Source organism: Coenobita brevimanus, chromosome 103, assembly GCF_032717465.1.
Source record: "Coenobita brevimanus isolate Jiangsu-jjx chromosome 103, ASM3271746v2, whole genome shotgun sequence".
NCBI lineage: Eukaryota > Metazoa > Arthropoda > Malacostraca > Decapoda > Coenobitidae > Coenobita > Coenobita brevimanus.
Genome location: NC_137056.1, coordinates 4338851 through 4351305, shown reverse-complemented (window position 1 = coordinate 4351305; position 12455 = coordinate 4338851). Strand labels below are relative to the sequence as shown.

Below are 12455 nucleotides of genomic sequence, written 5' to 3'. Positions count from 1 at the left end.
TGAAATTGCCCCCTCCCCATCATTATTGCTGAGTTGTAAGAACAGATTGTAGTAATACTGTACTAGTCATGAAGAAGTGCTATGACAAGGATATGAAAGAAGCAGCAAAAGGGTGAAATTATGGGCCAAGTAAGTGTAAAGTGGGTATAGTTTACATTTTTGATACTGTATTCTGATTTGGAGGACCTGAAGTGTGAATGGGAATAAAGAAAAATTGAAGGAAAAAAATGCATAATATACAGGGTTCCCATGTCCATCCACCCTTTGTAGACTGGTACGGTAGGTAATATGAGTACAGTACTTAGGGTAATACGTAAGGGATATAATTGTGGTAACCTGGATGATGCAGAAGTGTTGTGTCCCAGGATATATGTTGAAAATCCCTCCACAGAATCAGAGGCCTAGGTTATATAGATGAGCACTGTAGCTAAGCATCTCATGGCACCTTCACCCCACCTTTACCTTCACCCTGCACATAATATCTCTGGAGGCCTTCAGCCTCTCATTAATTAACCCAAACTGAAACTGTTGAACAGTAAATATTGCATCAGTGGTCCCTTTGCCTGGTATAAACCCAGACTTTATTTTGCCTGGTATAAACCCAGACTTTATTTCATCAGTATTCACTCATTCTCTTATCATACCGTTAAGGACTCTCCATTGCTGTTATTGTTATTTATTTTATTTGTTTCAGGATGAAGGTGGTGTTGAGTTTTGTGTATGTGGTCGTGTGTGTTGGAGTCTGTGTTACAAGTACATATGAAGCTGAGCAAGAAGTATGCAATCAGCCAGAGCCAAGCTCACATGATACAAAGGAAAAGACCAGTTATTGCAGCCTTCAACAGAGGGAGCATAAGGGAAACACAGAAACATGGGAGACTGATAATCCCATACACTACCCTACCATGAAACAGAATGCTCAAGAGGATAACCTCAAAACTTCATTCCAAAGTTGGAAATTGGAGGCATCTGAAGATGGCACTGCTGGTGTACAGGGGATATCCTCTCAGCAGGAAACAACAGCAGCTGAGGCTATGCAGCTTTCAGTCAGTGCTTCTCAAAATACATTGCAAGAGGAAAAACTTGATAAGCTGAAGCTACATGAAGAAGACTCAGAAGTTGGCTCTGAAGCCCGAGATGGCTCAGTGTGGACCTTGAGACAGGAGGGACACCTTGAGAATTTTATAAGCAAGGGCTCCATATCCATTGTTTACTTCTACAGAAAGAGTAAGTACATTATATGCTGCCATTTACATTGAAAGTATAAATGTTGCACTGTACTGTACATAGATTTATACTGTAACTGAATCAAGCAGAATAATTAAATTTGCAGCCATAGCCGTACACTAAGAACCCCAGTATACTTTTGTACATGTATGTTTATGCATATGAAACTCTACTCTAGCAGCAGAATTTATGAGCTTTCCAATAGCATTTTCAGACATTTGGTGGAACAGTTTAAAGGGGCAGTGACTCATACAGCCCTAGCCAGGTGACTGAGGTGTTTCTCACTGCCTCTCATAGAGGCAGGGCTGTACATTGTTGCCTTATGTTTCATTTGGTAGAACTTACTGGTTATGCATAACTTTGGTGATGTGAAGTTTGATGCAGATTCCTTAAAAAAAAAAAAAAAAAAAAAAAAAAAAAAAAAATCATGGCAAGGGTTTAATAAGTTTCAGTGATGTGCCTTGCCATCAGTATCCTTTAGCAGAAAGCTGGATGCCATATGATTGGTATCAGAATTCTTGAGAGTGTCAGGTTATTTATCACATTACAGGGTTTTATAAGTGCTGTGTATGTATAATTGATAAAATAATGTGCGAAGTGGAGGAGTAGGAGGGTGTGAAATGTGTAAGATCGGGAATGAATGGGAGAGGAAGATGTAAGGAAGGAGTTGCCTTGTTGATGAATGAGGTGTGGCAGAGTGGAATGAGAGACTACAAATGTGTCAGCTCGTGGTGTGTGTATTTCAAGTTCAAGTTTGAGAAGGTGAAAGTGGCAGTGATTGTAGCGTATGCACCGTGTGAGGACAAGAGTGAGAGAAAGAAAGACAGGTTTTGGGATGAGGTGGGTGAAGTAGTGGGAGAAATGCCCAGGAGCTATAAAGTGATTGTGATGGGGGATATGAACAGAAGAGTAGGCACTGGTCCTGAGGATGACATAATGGTATGCTATGGAGTACCAGGAAAAAATGATAATGGGAAGAGACCGAAGGATTTGTGTCAGGAGAGGAGGTTTTGCATTTGTAACTCGTATTTCAAACACAGAGATGCACATAAATATACATGGTATAGAGGAACAGGGATCGTGTTGAAAGAAGCCTGATTGATTACGTGCTCGTAGAGAAGTCATTGATGGGAATGGTTGCTGATACGAGGGCTGTGAGAGGATGATGTGGAGGTCTGTCAGATCATATGATTGTGGTATGCAAGATCAAGCTGGGAGGAGTGAGGTGGATCAGGAGAGAGAGGAGCAGTCAGGGAGAAAGACTGAAAGTTGAGAAGCTGAAGATCAAAGAAATGGCAGATGAATACAAGACCAAAGTAGAGGACGAGTTAGAATTACTGAATTGGAATGAAATGGATCTGGACAGACTGTGGAATGCATATAGGGATTGCGTAGTTTAGAATGCTAAAGCGGTGTGTGATGTGGCAAGAGTGACAACAAAGAAGAAAGGTACGGCATGGTGGGATGAGGAGGTAAAGAGAGCGGAGGAGGAAAAGAGGAAGAAGTGGCTAAAGTGGTTACAGGATAGGAGTTCAGTTGAAATAAGAACTCAATATGTTGAGAGCAAGAAACACATAAATAGACTAGTGAAGAGGAAAAAGAAGGAGGTAAATGAGGATCTAGGAAGAAAAATGAATGCAAACTGTTCTGAAAATAGAAAGTTATTCTGGAAAGAGGTGCGGAAATGTAGAAATGAAAGCAGAAAGAAATGGGATGGTGTGAAGGATGCAGGTGGTAGATCATTAACCCATGGAGATGAAGTAAGGACCAGATGGAAAGAATAATTTGAAAGCCTGATGAATGGGGATAGAGAGAGCAGAGCAGCTGTAAACATGATTGGTTTTGGGGGTGTGCAGAGAAGGAATGCAGTGCCAGGAGACGTGACACTCGCACAGGTGAAGAGTGCTGTGATGCTGAAAAATTTGAAAGCAGCTGGGGTTGATGAGGTGTATGCAGAGATGCTTAAACGTAGTGGAGAGAATGGAATGAAGTGCTTGTTGGAGATATGTAAGAAGGCATGGATGAGTGAAATTGTGCCTGCAGAGTGGAAAAAGGCTGTGATTGTACCCGTGTACAAAAATAAAGGTGAACAAAGTGAGTGCAAGAATTATCGTGGCGTAAGCTTACTGAGTGTGGTAGGGAAGGTATATGGAAGAATTATTATACAGTAAGAGAGATATCAAAAGTCCTAGTGAGGAACAGGGTGGCTTTAGGAGTGGTAGAGGATGTGTGGACCAAATATTTGCAGATGAGATAGATAGTAGAGAAGGCTTGTGAGAAGGACCATAAGGTGTTTTTGGCATTCATGGATCTGGAAAAAGCATATGACAAAGTGGACAGAGAATGTTTGTGGAAAGTTTTGCACATGTACGGTGTAGAGGGTAAGCTGCTAGGTGCTGTCAAGAGTTTTTATGATGGTAGTAAAGCATGTGTCAGGGTTAATGGGCATCCAAGTGAATGGTTCACGATCAGTATGGGCGTGCGACAAGGTTATGTGATGTCCCCATGGTTATTACAATGTATATATGGATGGGGTGATGAGAGAGGTGAAAACACGTGTAATGGAGAGAGGGATGGCATTGATAATGAATGGTGATGGATGGAATATCTCAAATTTGTTGTATGCTGATGATGCAGTACTGCTTGCAAGTACCGGACAAGAACTTGGTAGGCTAGTGCAGAGTTTTGCTGATGTTTGTAAGCGTTGTTCCTTGAGAGTAAATGTAGAAAAGAGTAAAGTGATGGTTATTGAGAGAGAAGGTGACTCCCAGTGCAATGTAACAGTGAATGGAGAGAGACTGAAATTGGTGAGAGAGTTCAAATACCTGAGTACAGTGATAGAAAAGAGAGGAAAATGTGCAAAAAAAGTTGAAAGTAGAGTGACACAAGGAAGAAAAGTAGCTGGTTTAATGAAGGCCTTGTTAAGAAACAGAGGCTTGAGTGTTGCAGCTGCACGAGGCTTACATGAAGGAGTGTTAGTGCCAACTTTAACTTATGGATGTGAAACTATGGTGTGGCATGAAAATGAAAAGTCAATAGTATGAGCAGTGGAGAATGGACTGCTGAGGAATGTATGTGGAGTACAGAGGGTGGATAGGATATGAAATAATGTGATTCGTGAAAGATGCGGAGTGAGGAAGTCGGTGGACACCAGAATTGAAGAGAGTGTACTGAAATGGTATGGTCATGTGGAGAAAATGGATAACAATAGAGTGGTGAAGAAGGTATATCTGAGCAAATTCAAAGGAGGGAGGAGGCGAGGTAGGCCAAGGAGAAGGTGGAGAGATATGGTGGATGAATGTGTGAGGAAGAGAGGTTTGGAAGTCAGTGAGGCTAGGGAACTGACAGGAGATCGAGCTGGCTGGATGAATTTTGTGAGGAGAAGTGCATGATCAGGGATTTTTTGCACCCCTTTTTAACGTGGCAGCGTCTGGATTGACTCTGTCGGATACTTTTATGTGAAGCTACAGAACGTGGTGAATGTTTTTGGCGTATCCAATAGAGCCAGGATTCCGGGGGCTTGAATGATGAGTGACTGGAAGTGTGGCCCGTTGGATTGGGCGGTTTTGGGCTGTCTGGACATTGCTACTCCTCACCCTGCCCTTGGGTGGGAAAGGAGGTCCGGATGATGATGATGGTGATGATGTTGATCTCTTTGACAGGCAAGAGAGAGGAGCTGGCCCACTTCTTAACAGAGTACACTAAGGCTGCTCCAGATCTCATCCAGTACCACATTCACCTTGCTTCTGTGAGTTATAATCTTTCAAACATTTAATTACTTATTCATTCTGTATATGAATTTAATGCAGTAGGTTCACTCTCTGTGTTAGCTCAGTCCAAGTGATTGCTGCTATGCATAGATCCTTTTTTCCCTTCCATTGGATAGTTGTTGACACCCAAGGAAGGTTGCTTGTAAGCCAGGTAACACTCGCCTCCAAGCCCTGTGCAGTTTAGGTTAACAGCTAAGACCATCCACTAGTTGAGACAGAAGATAAGACAGAACTCCAGTGTGAGAGAGAGATTATTCATGACGTGTGCCACCAGAGGACATACGAATAGTCACCTGTCAACATCTCAATCTGCAGTAGAACATTCAAAGTTAATTTTCCTCTCTGAAAGTATGCAACAGTTGCTTGTCAGTCTTTCTGAAAAGGATGTTCCCATCTGTAGGTAATACATTTACACAGCTTTTCAGAGCAGCTTCCCACTTTCAGTAAGGCTCATGTTCATTTTCATCCAACCTCTGTGTTAGCTCCTTTTACTTTTCTTTGTCCTCTCTCTCTGATTTTTCTTTCATGTGAATCCTCTGTATGTTCCCAGTTCATTGGCAGTAATACCTTCTGTTTATACAGTCCGGCATGCCCATGTTTTAAGATGAGGATGCTTTTGAAAAATCCATTGCATAACGATTTATCCTATATTGAGTAAATTATAACGTGGGTTCATTGAGGATATGTTTTTGGCCAGTGGTCACCTATCCAACGGTGTAAAAATTATTTTCCAGCTTACTTAAGCTGGTAGTTTGTTCACTTGCTGCTTACCACCAAAAATACTGAAAGTGTAAAAACAGGTTTCCAACTCAGCTAAATTGGTAGGTATTGTATTTCACTTCACTGCACTTCACTTGCTGCTTGATTCCAACACCGCCCTTTTGTTCCGTCGCCAACACTAACATACCTGATAGTGACAGTGCAGAGGCCATCTTCACCAAACATGACTGGAGGCTTGCTAACACTGAACACACTCAAGCAGTTTTTTCTCTTTTAGCACATAATCATTTGTATTCCATTTCTCTTTTCTCCATGCCATGTACTGTACTGTATACCCCAGCTTGTTCCTGTTGTGCAATATGAATATTTTATGCACAGCTTTCCTTCCTGACATATTTCTGTTGATGTCTGTTTTCATTTTTCTTGGTATACCAAAATAGCCCATTATGTTATTCACAGGACTATTCCAGCTCTCCCATTTAAGTCGTCCATCAAACGTAGCTACTCCTTAAATTTGCCGTGCAGTCTGTCATTTGATCCACTGACTCTTCCATCACAAGGTGTATTAGTTTTAATTGAGCTGCATCCATTATCTTAATCCCTTCAGTCTGGTGTTGTAATTTATAGTATGCTTTTGCTCATCCAGATGATTTTCTTCAGCTGTTGGATATATACATTTTAACTGTTTGGGTTAGATGTAGCCCTCATGAATGTCTTTAGCATGAGAGATTTTCCTAAGTTGAAGAAAATCATCATGAAATGACAAAATAAAGTTAAATCCGTCCATCCATCATCTACTCCTGTGTTGCCCCATGAGGAGCGTAGGAGCCTGGGACTAGGCAAGTTGATCCTGACATTTAAGATGATGGTGACCAACCTCACTCATCCCTTAGTGGCATTATGTGAGGAATAAACCCCAACCACCCCTTGGATAGAAACCTGCATAGACTCAATCAGGTTGGAGTGCCTTAATTACCCACTTAGTCACCAGGTGCCATAATTTGGTTATTTGGTTACCACCCAGTGTAGTACAGTAAATGGTTTCCTGGTGTACAGGAAACCATTTGGCTTGCCACTCAGTGTAGAGTCACCCATAGGCAGAAAGAAGAGGAAAGAATGAAGAAAAGAAAGACAGAAGTGGAAGTGTAAAGTCACCCATAGGCAGAAGGAAGAGGAGAGAATGACGGAAACAAAGACAGAAGAGGAAGGAAGGAAGGAAGAGAGGAAAGGGCAGTCACCCAAGAGCTGCACTACATTGAGTGAGTGGATGGTGAGTGCCCCCACCTACCACAAATAAAATAAAAAACAATATCAAATTGAAGGTATTAAACTTTATAGGCATGCATTTTCAGCTAGTATACACTTGCTCATTTCTCTCTTCCATTCATCATATTCAACAAAGCTCATTGTTTACTCATTCCATCTTCCACTTGACCTTGCATACATACCACCTTTCCAGCCATCCACTTCAGTTTCTCTCATCTTTGTTTTACATAGTACCATTACATTATATCTCCTTTCCTCAAATGCATTCACTTCCATACTTCTTTTTTCATTCATCATTTATGCTTCACACCTTACAGTCATACTCTCCATCCTAGCCGTACGGGGTGTGGTGAGATTGGAGACTGAGTTTGAGGGTTTTGTGTTGGAACACAGGGGAAAGTGAATTTCTTTAGTCATATAATCCCCTATTGTACTTTAGGAATTATGATAATGATGTTGATTTTTGAGAAATGCAGTCACTTCCTTCAGAATAATGAAGATCTGAAATGTTTTAGAAACTTCTGTATGAATAATCTAGATTATCATTTGTATGCATATTGCTGTTAATCTATGCAGTTCAGTACTGTTTATGAAAAAAAAAAAAAAAAATGCCCTAATATTTTCACTTACAGGTTGACTGTTCAGAGTATCCAGTCATGCCTTATTGTGGGCCAGACAAGGTGAACCATTTTGCTTATGGATTCCGTGATGGACAAGAGAAGATTGCATTCCCTCTTGACACCCTTTTCAATGCCAATGCCATTGTGGCTTCTGCTCTTCAGTAAGTGTTAGGAATGGGAGTACCGGTATTGTATTTAAGATATATATATTGTAGAGTTGGTGTTGTTGTAGTGATGCATCCTGATCTCTGACTGGGCAAGCCTCACCACAGAAATTGATTGTGCTGGGGTGGACCATAAGTCTAACACACTTGATGACTAACATAATACTGTAGAACTTAATCTATATGCTAGGATGTAGCCCAGATCTCCTTTACTTACATTATAATAATGCAGTGCAACCTCAAAAATTTGAATATTGGAAGCCTTACACATCTACAGTTGAGTACCATAATTTATGAAATCACTGCTGTTTACATTTCCCAAAATTAGCTCCCATTTGAAATGACCACAGAAACAAACTTCCAAAATTTGTGACTTCTCTTATCTGGTAATGATTAGCCTTACTAGCAAGCATCTGGTAACCCATAAAAAAATATTTCCTTTCCTCCTTGTGGTTAAGAAGCTGTGAAGTGTATAAGAACAGAAGTGGACATACAGAAGGTGAGGAAAGAGGAAAGAAATATATTCCATGGTTATTAGTGAATATTATCCTGACAGTTATCATTAGCTTGTGTTACAAGACATAAATGATAACAGCCATGTTGATAAAAACATTGGAAAGCAGACTTCCTGCAGTAGTTTGGTTAGCCCATACTTTGAATCAAAAGTGTCTGAACTGTGACAACAAGACAATAATGGCCAGATATGTGCTATTTCTAAAATTTGAATTTTTCAACAGTTCAGACAGTTCATGGATGCAAACGCTTTGAATTTTGGAGGTTGCACTGTATCTGTTTTATACTGACCCTTCATACACCAGATATGTGTCTGCTGGTGCAGAGTGAGTAGAACATCGTAACGTGTGCCTCACATATTTTGTTTCTGTTAACCCCCTCATGCGCGATATCTCAGAATGAGTCAAAATGGTGTTAGGCTGAAGAGTAACAGATGATGCACATTGCATCATTATCGGTGTTGGTCTGAAGGGATGCCGAATAGGGAGTTTTGGACAAAAACATATCATTCATCATTCATCCATCATCCAATCCTACGTTGCCCCATGAGGAGCGTAGGAGCCCGGGGCTAGGCAAGATGGTCCTGACATTTAAGATGAGAGTGACCAGCCCCACTCATCCCTGAGTGGCATTACGTGATCAGTAAACCCCAACCACCCCTTGGATATAAAGCTTCACCTGCTCAATCTGATTGGAGCGCCATAATTACCCACTAAACCACCAGACGCCCAAATTTGGTTTTATGGTTACCACCCAGCGTAGTAAATGGTTTCGTGGTCTACAGGAAGCCATTTGGTATGTCACTCAGCGTAGAGTCACCCACAAGCAGAAGGAAGAGGAAAGAATGAAGGAAAGACAGAAGAGGGAGTGTAAAGCCACCCGTAGGCACAAGGACATGGAAAGAATGAAGGAAGGAAAGACAGAAGAGGATGGAAGAGAGGAAAGGGCAGACATCCGAGAGCAGCACTACATTGAGTGAGTGGATGGTGAGTGCCCCCATCTACCACAAAAGTATAAACAAAAAATTAAGTTTTAGCATAAAATGCATCAGTCTTTGGTGTGTCATAGGGGAGGATGTCTGTTTCAAGGCCAGCACTCTCAAATAGTCAGCTTTCTCTTGGCTTTCAGTGCGGGGGTGGTGGTGCCTGTGCACAAAATTTTGGGTGATTTACTCGAAAAGTGTTGGTCATATTGGAATTCCGACACTACCATATGAAAGCGCATGAAATTCTACATCTAGACATATGCTTAGCTTATGAATGGTGCAGGCAAAATTTTGCACTAGGGTGTTGGGAAGTTATTTTCACTGTTGAACAACATTATTTTCATTGCATTTTGGTACTTTCACCCATCAGTTTTGCGTGTTTTTATTAGGTTATCTTGTAGCATAAACATCAGTGAAGATGATGGTATCCAGTGTATTCCAATATAGCCAATTTCTGGGGCAAATGAAATCCATGAGAATGTTTTCCTTTGTGCACAGGTCCAGGCTGCCCTCGTGGCATATTCTCTGATCATGTCCCACAGACTTACAGAAAACTTACAGTGCATGAGGGGGTTAACCACAATACGGTATATCATAGTTTTCCATACAGCTGTAATTATTAACCCTTACTGTTAGTGATATCTGTACCTGTAATACATTAACTGTGGAACATATGGCTGTGGTAGAGTAAGCATACTAAGTAGGTGGTACGGCATCCTGACTAATAATTTGTGCATTATTTGTAGACCAGCAGTATTCAGTGGTAGATCCGTCAGTAACCCCTTCAATTCAGATACATACATTTTTTATTCTTGCTACCATCAGATGATTTTATTGAGTTTATTAGAGCTTCATGGTTGTGTGTTCATTAATTAATGCTATACCTAACCCCTTGAGTTAAAAATCAGACCTAAGGTCAATTCAATCATTTGGAGAGAGCAAGATTAAGGTAAAGAATGTGTCATTGGATTGAAGGAGTAAAGAGGTCAGCACCTGACTTCACTAGGCCTATATGGTTTCAAACAGTGCCCCAACATAAAACAGAGCCTGAGTAACATATGCATCCCTACAGCCTGGCACTCATCAATACAGTACCCATCTTGCAAACCGCAACAGAGCGCAGAGACTTGGAAGCTCGGTGCAAGGGGCGTTGCAACATTGTCTTTGCTTTTCTTCGCACTCTAGGAACACTAGGTATGCTTTCATGAGTGTCATGGTGAGAAAGGGTTTCTGATGAACTTCAAAACCTCCAGTATCCTTTTGCATAAGCTTAAGCAGTTGTGTGGAGTATTGTACCATCTTAATTGAATTTTTACATCTGTACTGTGGTCTGTTGCATTTACACCTCCACTGGTGAGTCTCTTGAGTGTGTGGAAGAGGTTTTTTTTATTTGAGAGACATGTTCTCTGCTGGAGATAGGGCAGGAGCCGTCCTTGTGACTAGAGTGAGGAGTGGTTGGAAGGAGTTCAGGGAGCTGTTGCCTCTCCCCACATTGAGAGGGCTTTCCCTTCATGCTAAGGGAGCTTTGTATGAGGCATGTGTTAGGAGTATAATGCTGTATGGTAGTGAGACCTGGGCAGTAAAGGAAGAGGATATAAGCAGGCTCAGATGTACAGAAATGGCAATGATTAGGTGGATGTCCAGTGTCCTTGAGTGCAAGGCCTGGGGGGCTAGGTTTATGTTGGAAGAGTTGAGAGGTACGATGGGACTGGAGTGTATTGGAGTTGTGATGAGGAGAGGGAGATTGAGATGGCTTGGGCATGTGGAGAGGATGGGGGATGATAATTGGGTGCAGAAAGTGGGAAGTTGAATGTTGGGGGTATTGTAGCAAGAGGTAAACTGAAAAAGACCTAGGATGAGGTCATTGAGTGTGACCTCAGGGTTAAGGGACTAAATAGGGAAGCTGCCAGAGATCGAGCAGCATGGAGAGCCGCCATTAGGTGACCAAGGCTGACGCATGCAAGCACGTTGGAGCCTTAAAAAATAAAAACGAAAACATTCCAACCAGATTGTGGTCCAGATATAGTACAGAAATGTAACTCCTTAAAATGTTATCTTCATTTCAAGCTTAGGCTAACTTATCTCTCATGCCCATATCAGTTCTTAACTATGAGCCTAACCTGTATGTCAGCAGGTAGTAAATTAATCACTAGATGGTAATTACAGAGCCAGTACTGTATAGTGGAATCTGTATCTACAGAGGTTAACAAGGCACAGATTTGGAGCAATACAGTCAGTCAGTTTGTTTTTTCCTCCCTGTTTGTGAAAAATGCTTATTGTATATGGTTTCATTCATTCAGATTGGAGGAGAACTACTACCTGGGCAGCTACTCAGTACATTATGGGAAATATTATGGCCCAACCAGACCATTTCACTTGACCCCAGCCACCTGTTGTGATCTGTCCCAGTTTGTGTATCTTTTCATATTTTCATGTGGTTTGCTTGTGGTTGCTGTGCCTGCTAAATGCAACGATATGCAGAAGAAAGATAAGATTATGAGAAATGCAGAGGAAGGTGGGAAGGTTTGTGCATTGGCAAGATATTGTGATGTCAATGAGTGCACTACATACAGCAACACTTCTGGCAGGATGACAGACATTGTGAATTAAGGTACATGCAAGGAAAGTTCTGCATTGTACATTCACCCACTACTTCAGGCCACAGAATGTGAAACAGGTGCTACTGAAGCAGCATCCAGATACTCACATGTCTGATGACAGTGTGTGAGGGGACTGGGGAAACAGGAAGGAGCAGTATGAAACACCACCTCCCCTAACCTGTCTCCCACAGCTCCACCTCTCTCACACAGTTTTGTGACAAGCAAGTGTCTGGATACTGTTTCATTAGCAATTCTTTCATATTTAAGGGTTTGAGGTGGTGGCCAAATGTTCAATGCAGAACTTTATTGTAGCTTACTTTTAACATGATTCAATATCCATTTTCTTTCTAGAACACCGTATGTTTCTGGAGGTTGCTTATGTTAACCAGGATGACTTTGTGTTTGCAATCACCACTTACACAGCTGGCACCCTTGGTCTTACTACTTTGCCTTCTCCAGGTAAGAATTTTTGCATTTTTCACCTTTATTTTTAAGTAACTGAGGTGTTGGATGAATTATAGATGGAGGAGCACTTGACATGGGTTAATAATTGATGGATTCATTCTTCCTGGCTGGTGTATGTGAAGTGT

General features: G+C 41.4%; 1 protein-coding gene across 2 annotated transcripts in view; it reads left to right on the top strand.

Moving 5' to 3' along the window:
• The first annotated feature begins 706 nt into the window (after positions 1-706).
• The window catches only part of LOC145415535 (thioredoxin domain-containing protein 16-like), a 52465-nt gene continuing 40716 nt past the window's right edge, over positions 707-12455 (top strand). For both annotated transcript variants that reach the window (XM_080284760.1, XM_080284759.1), the window contains exons 1-5: positions 707-1227; positions 4890-4975; positions 7616-7764; positions 10338-10459; positions 12217-12324. In XM_080284760.1, the coding sequence (XP_080140886.1) occupies positions 906-1227; positions 4890-4975; positions 7616-7764; positions 10338-10459; positions 12217-12324 (787 nt within the window). In that variant the 5' untranslated portion in view covers positions 707-905. The remainder of the gene's footprint in view (positions 1228-4889; positions 4976-7615; positions 7765-10337; positions 10460-12216; positions 12325-12455) is intronic.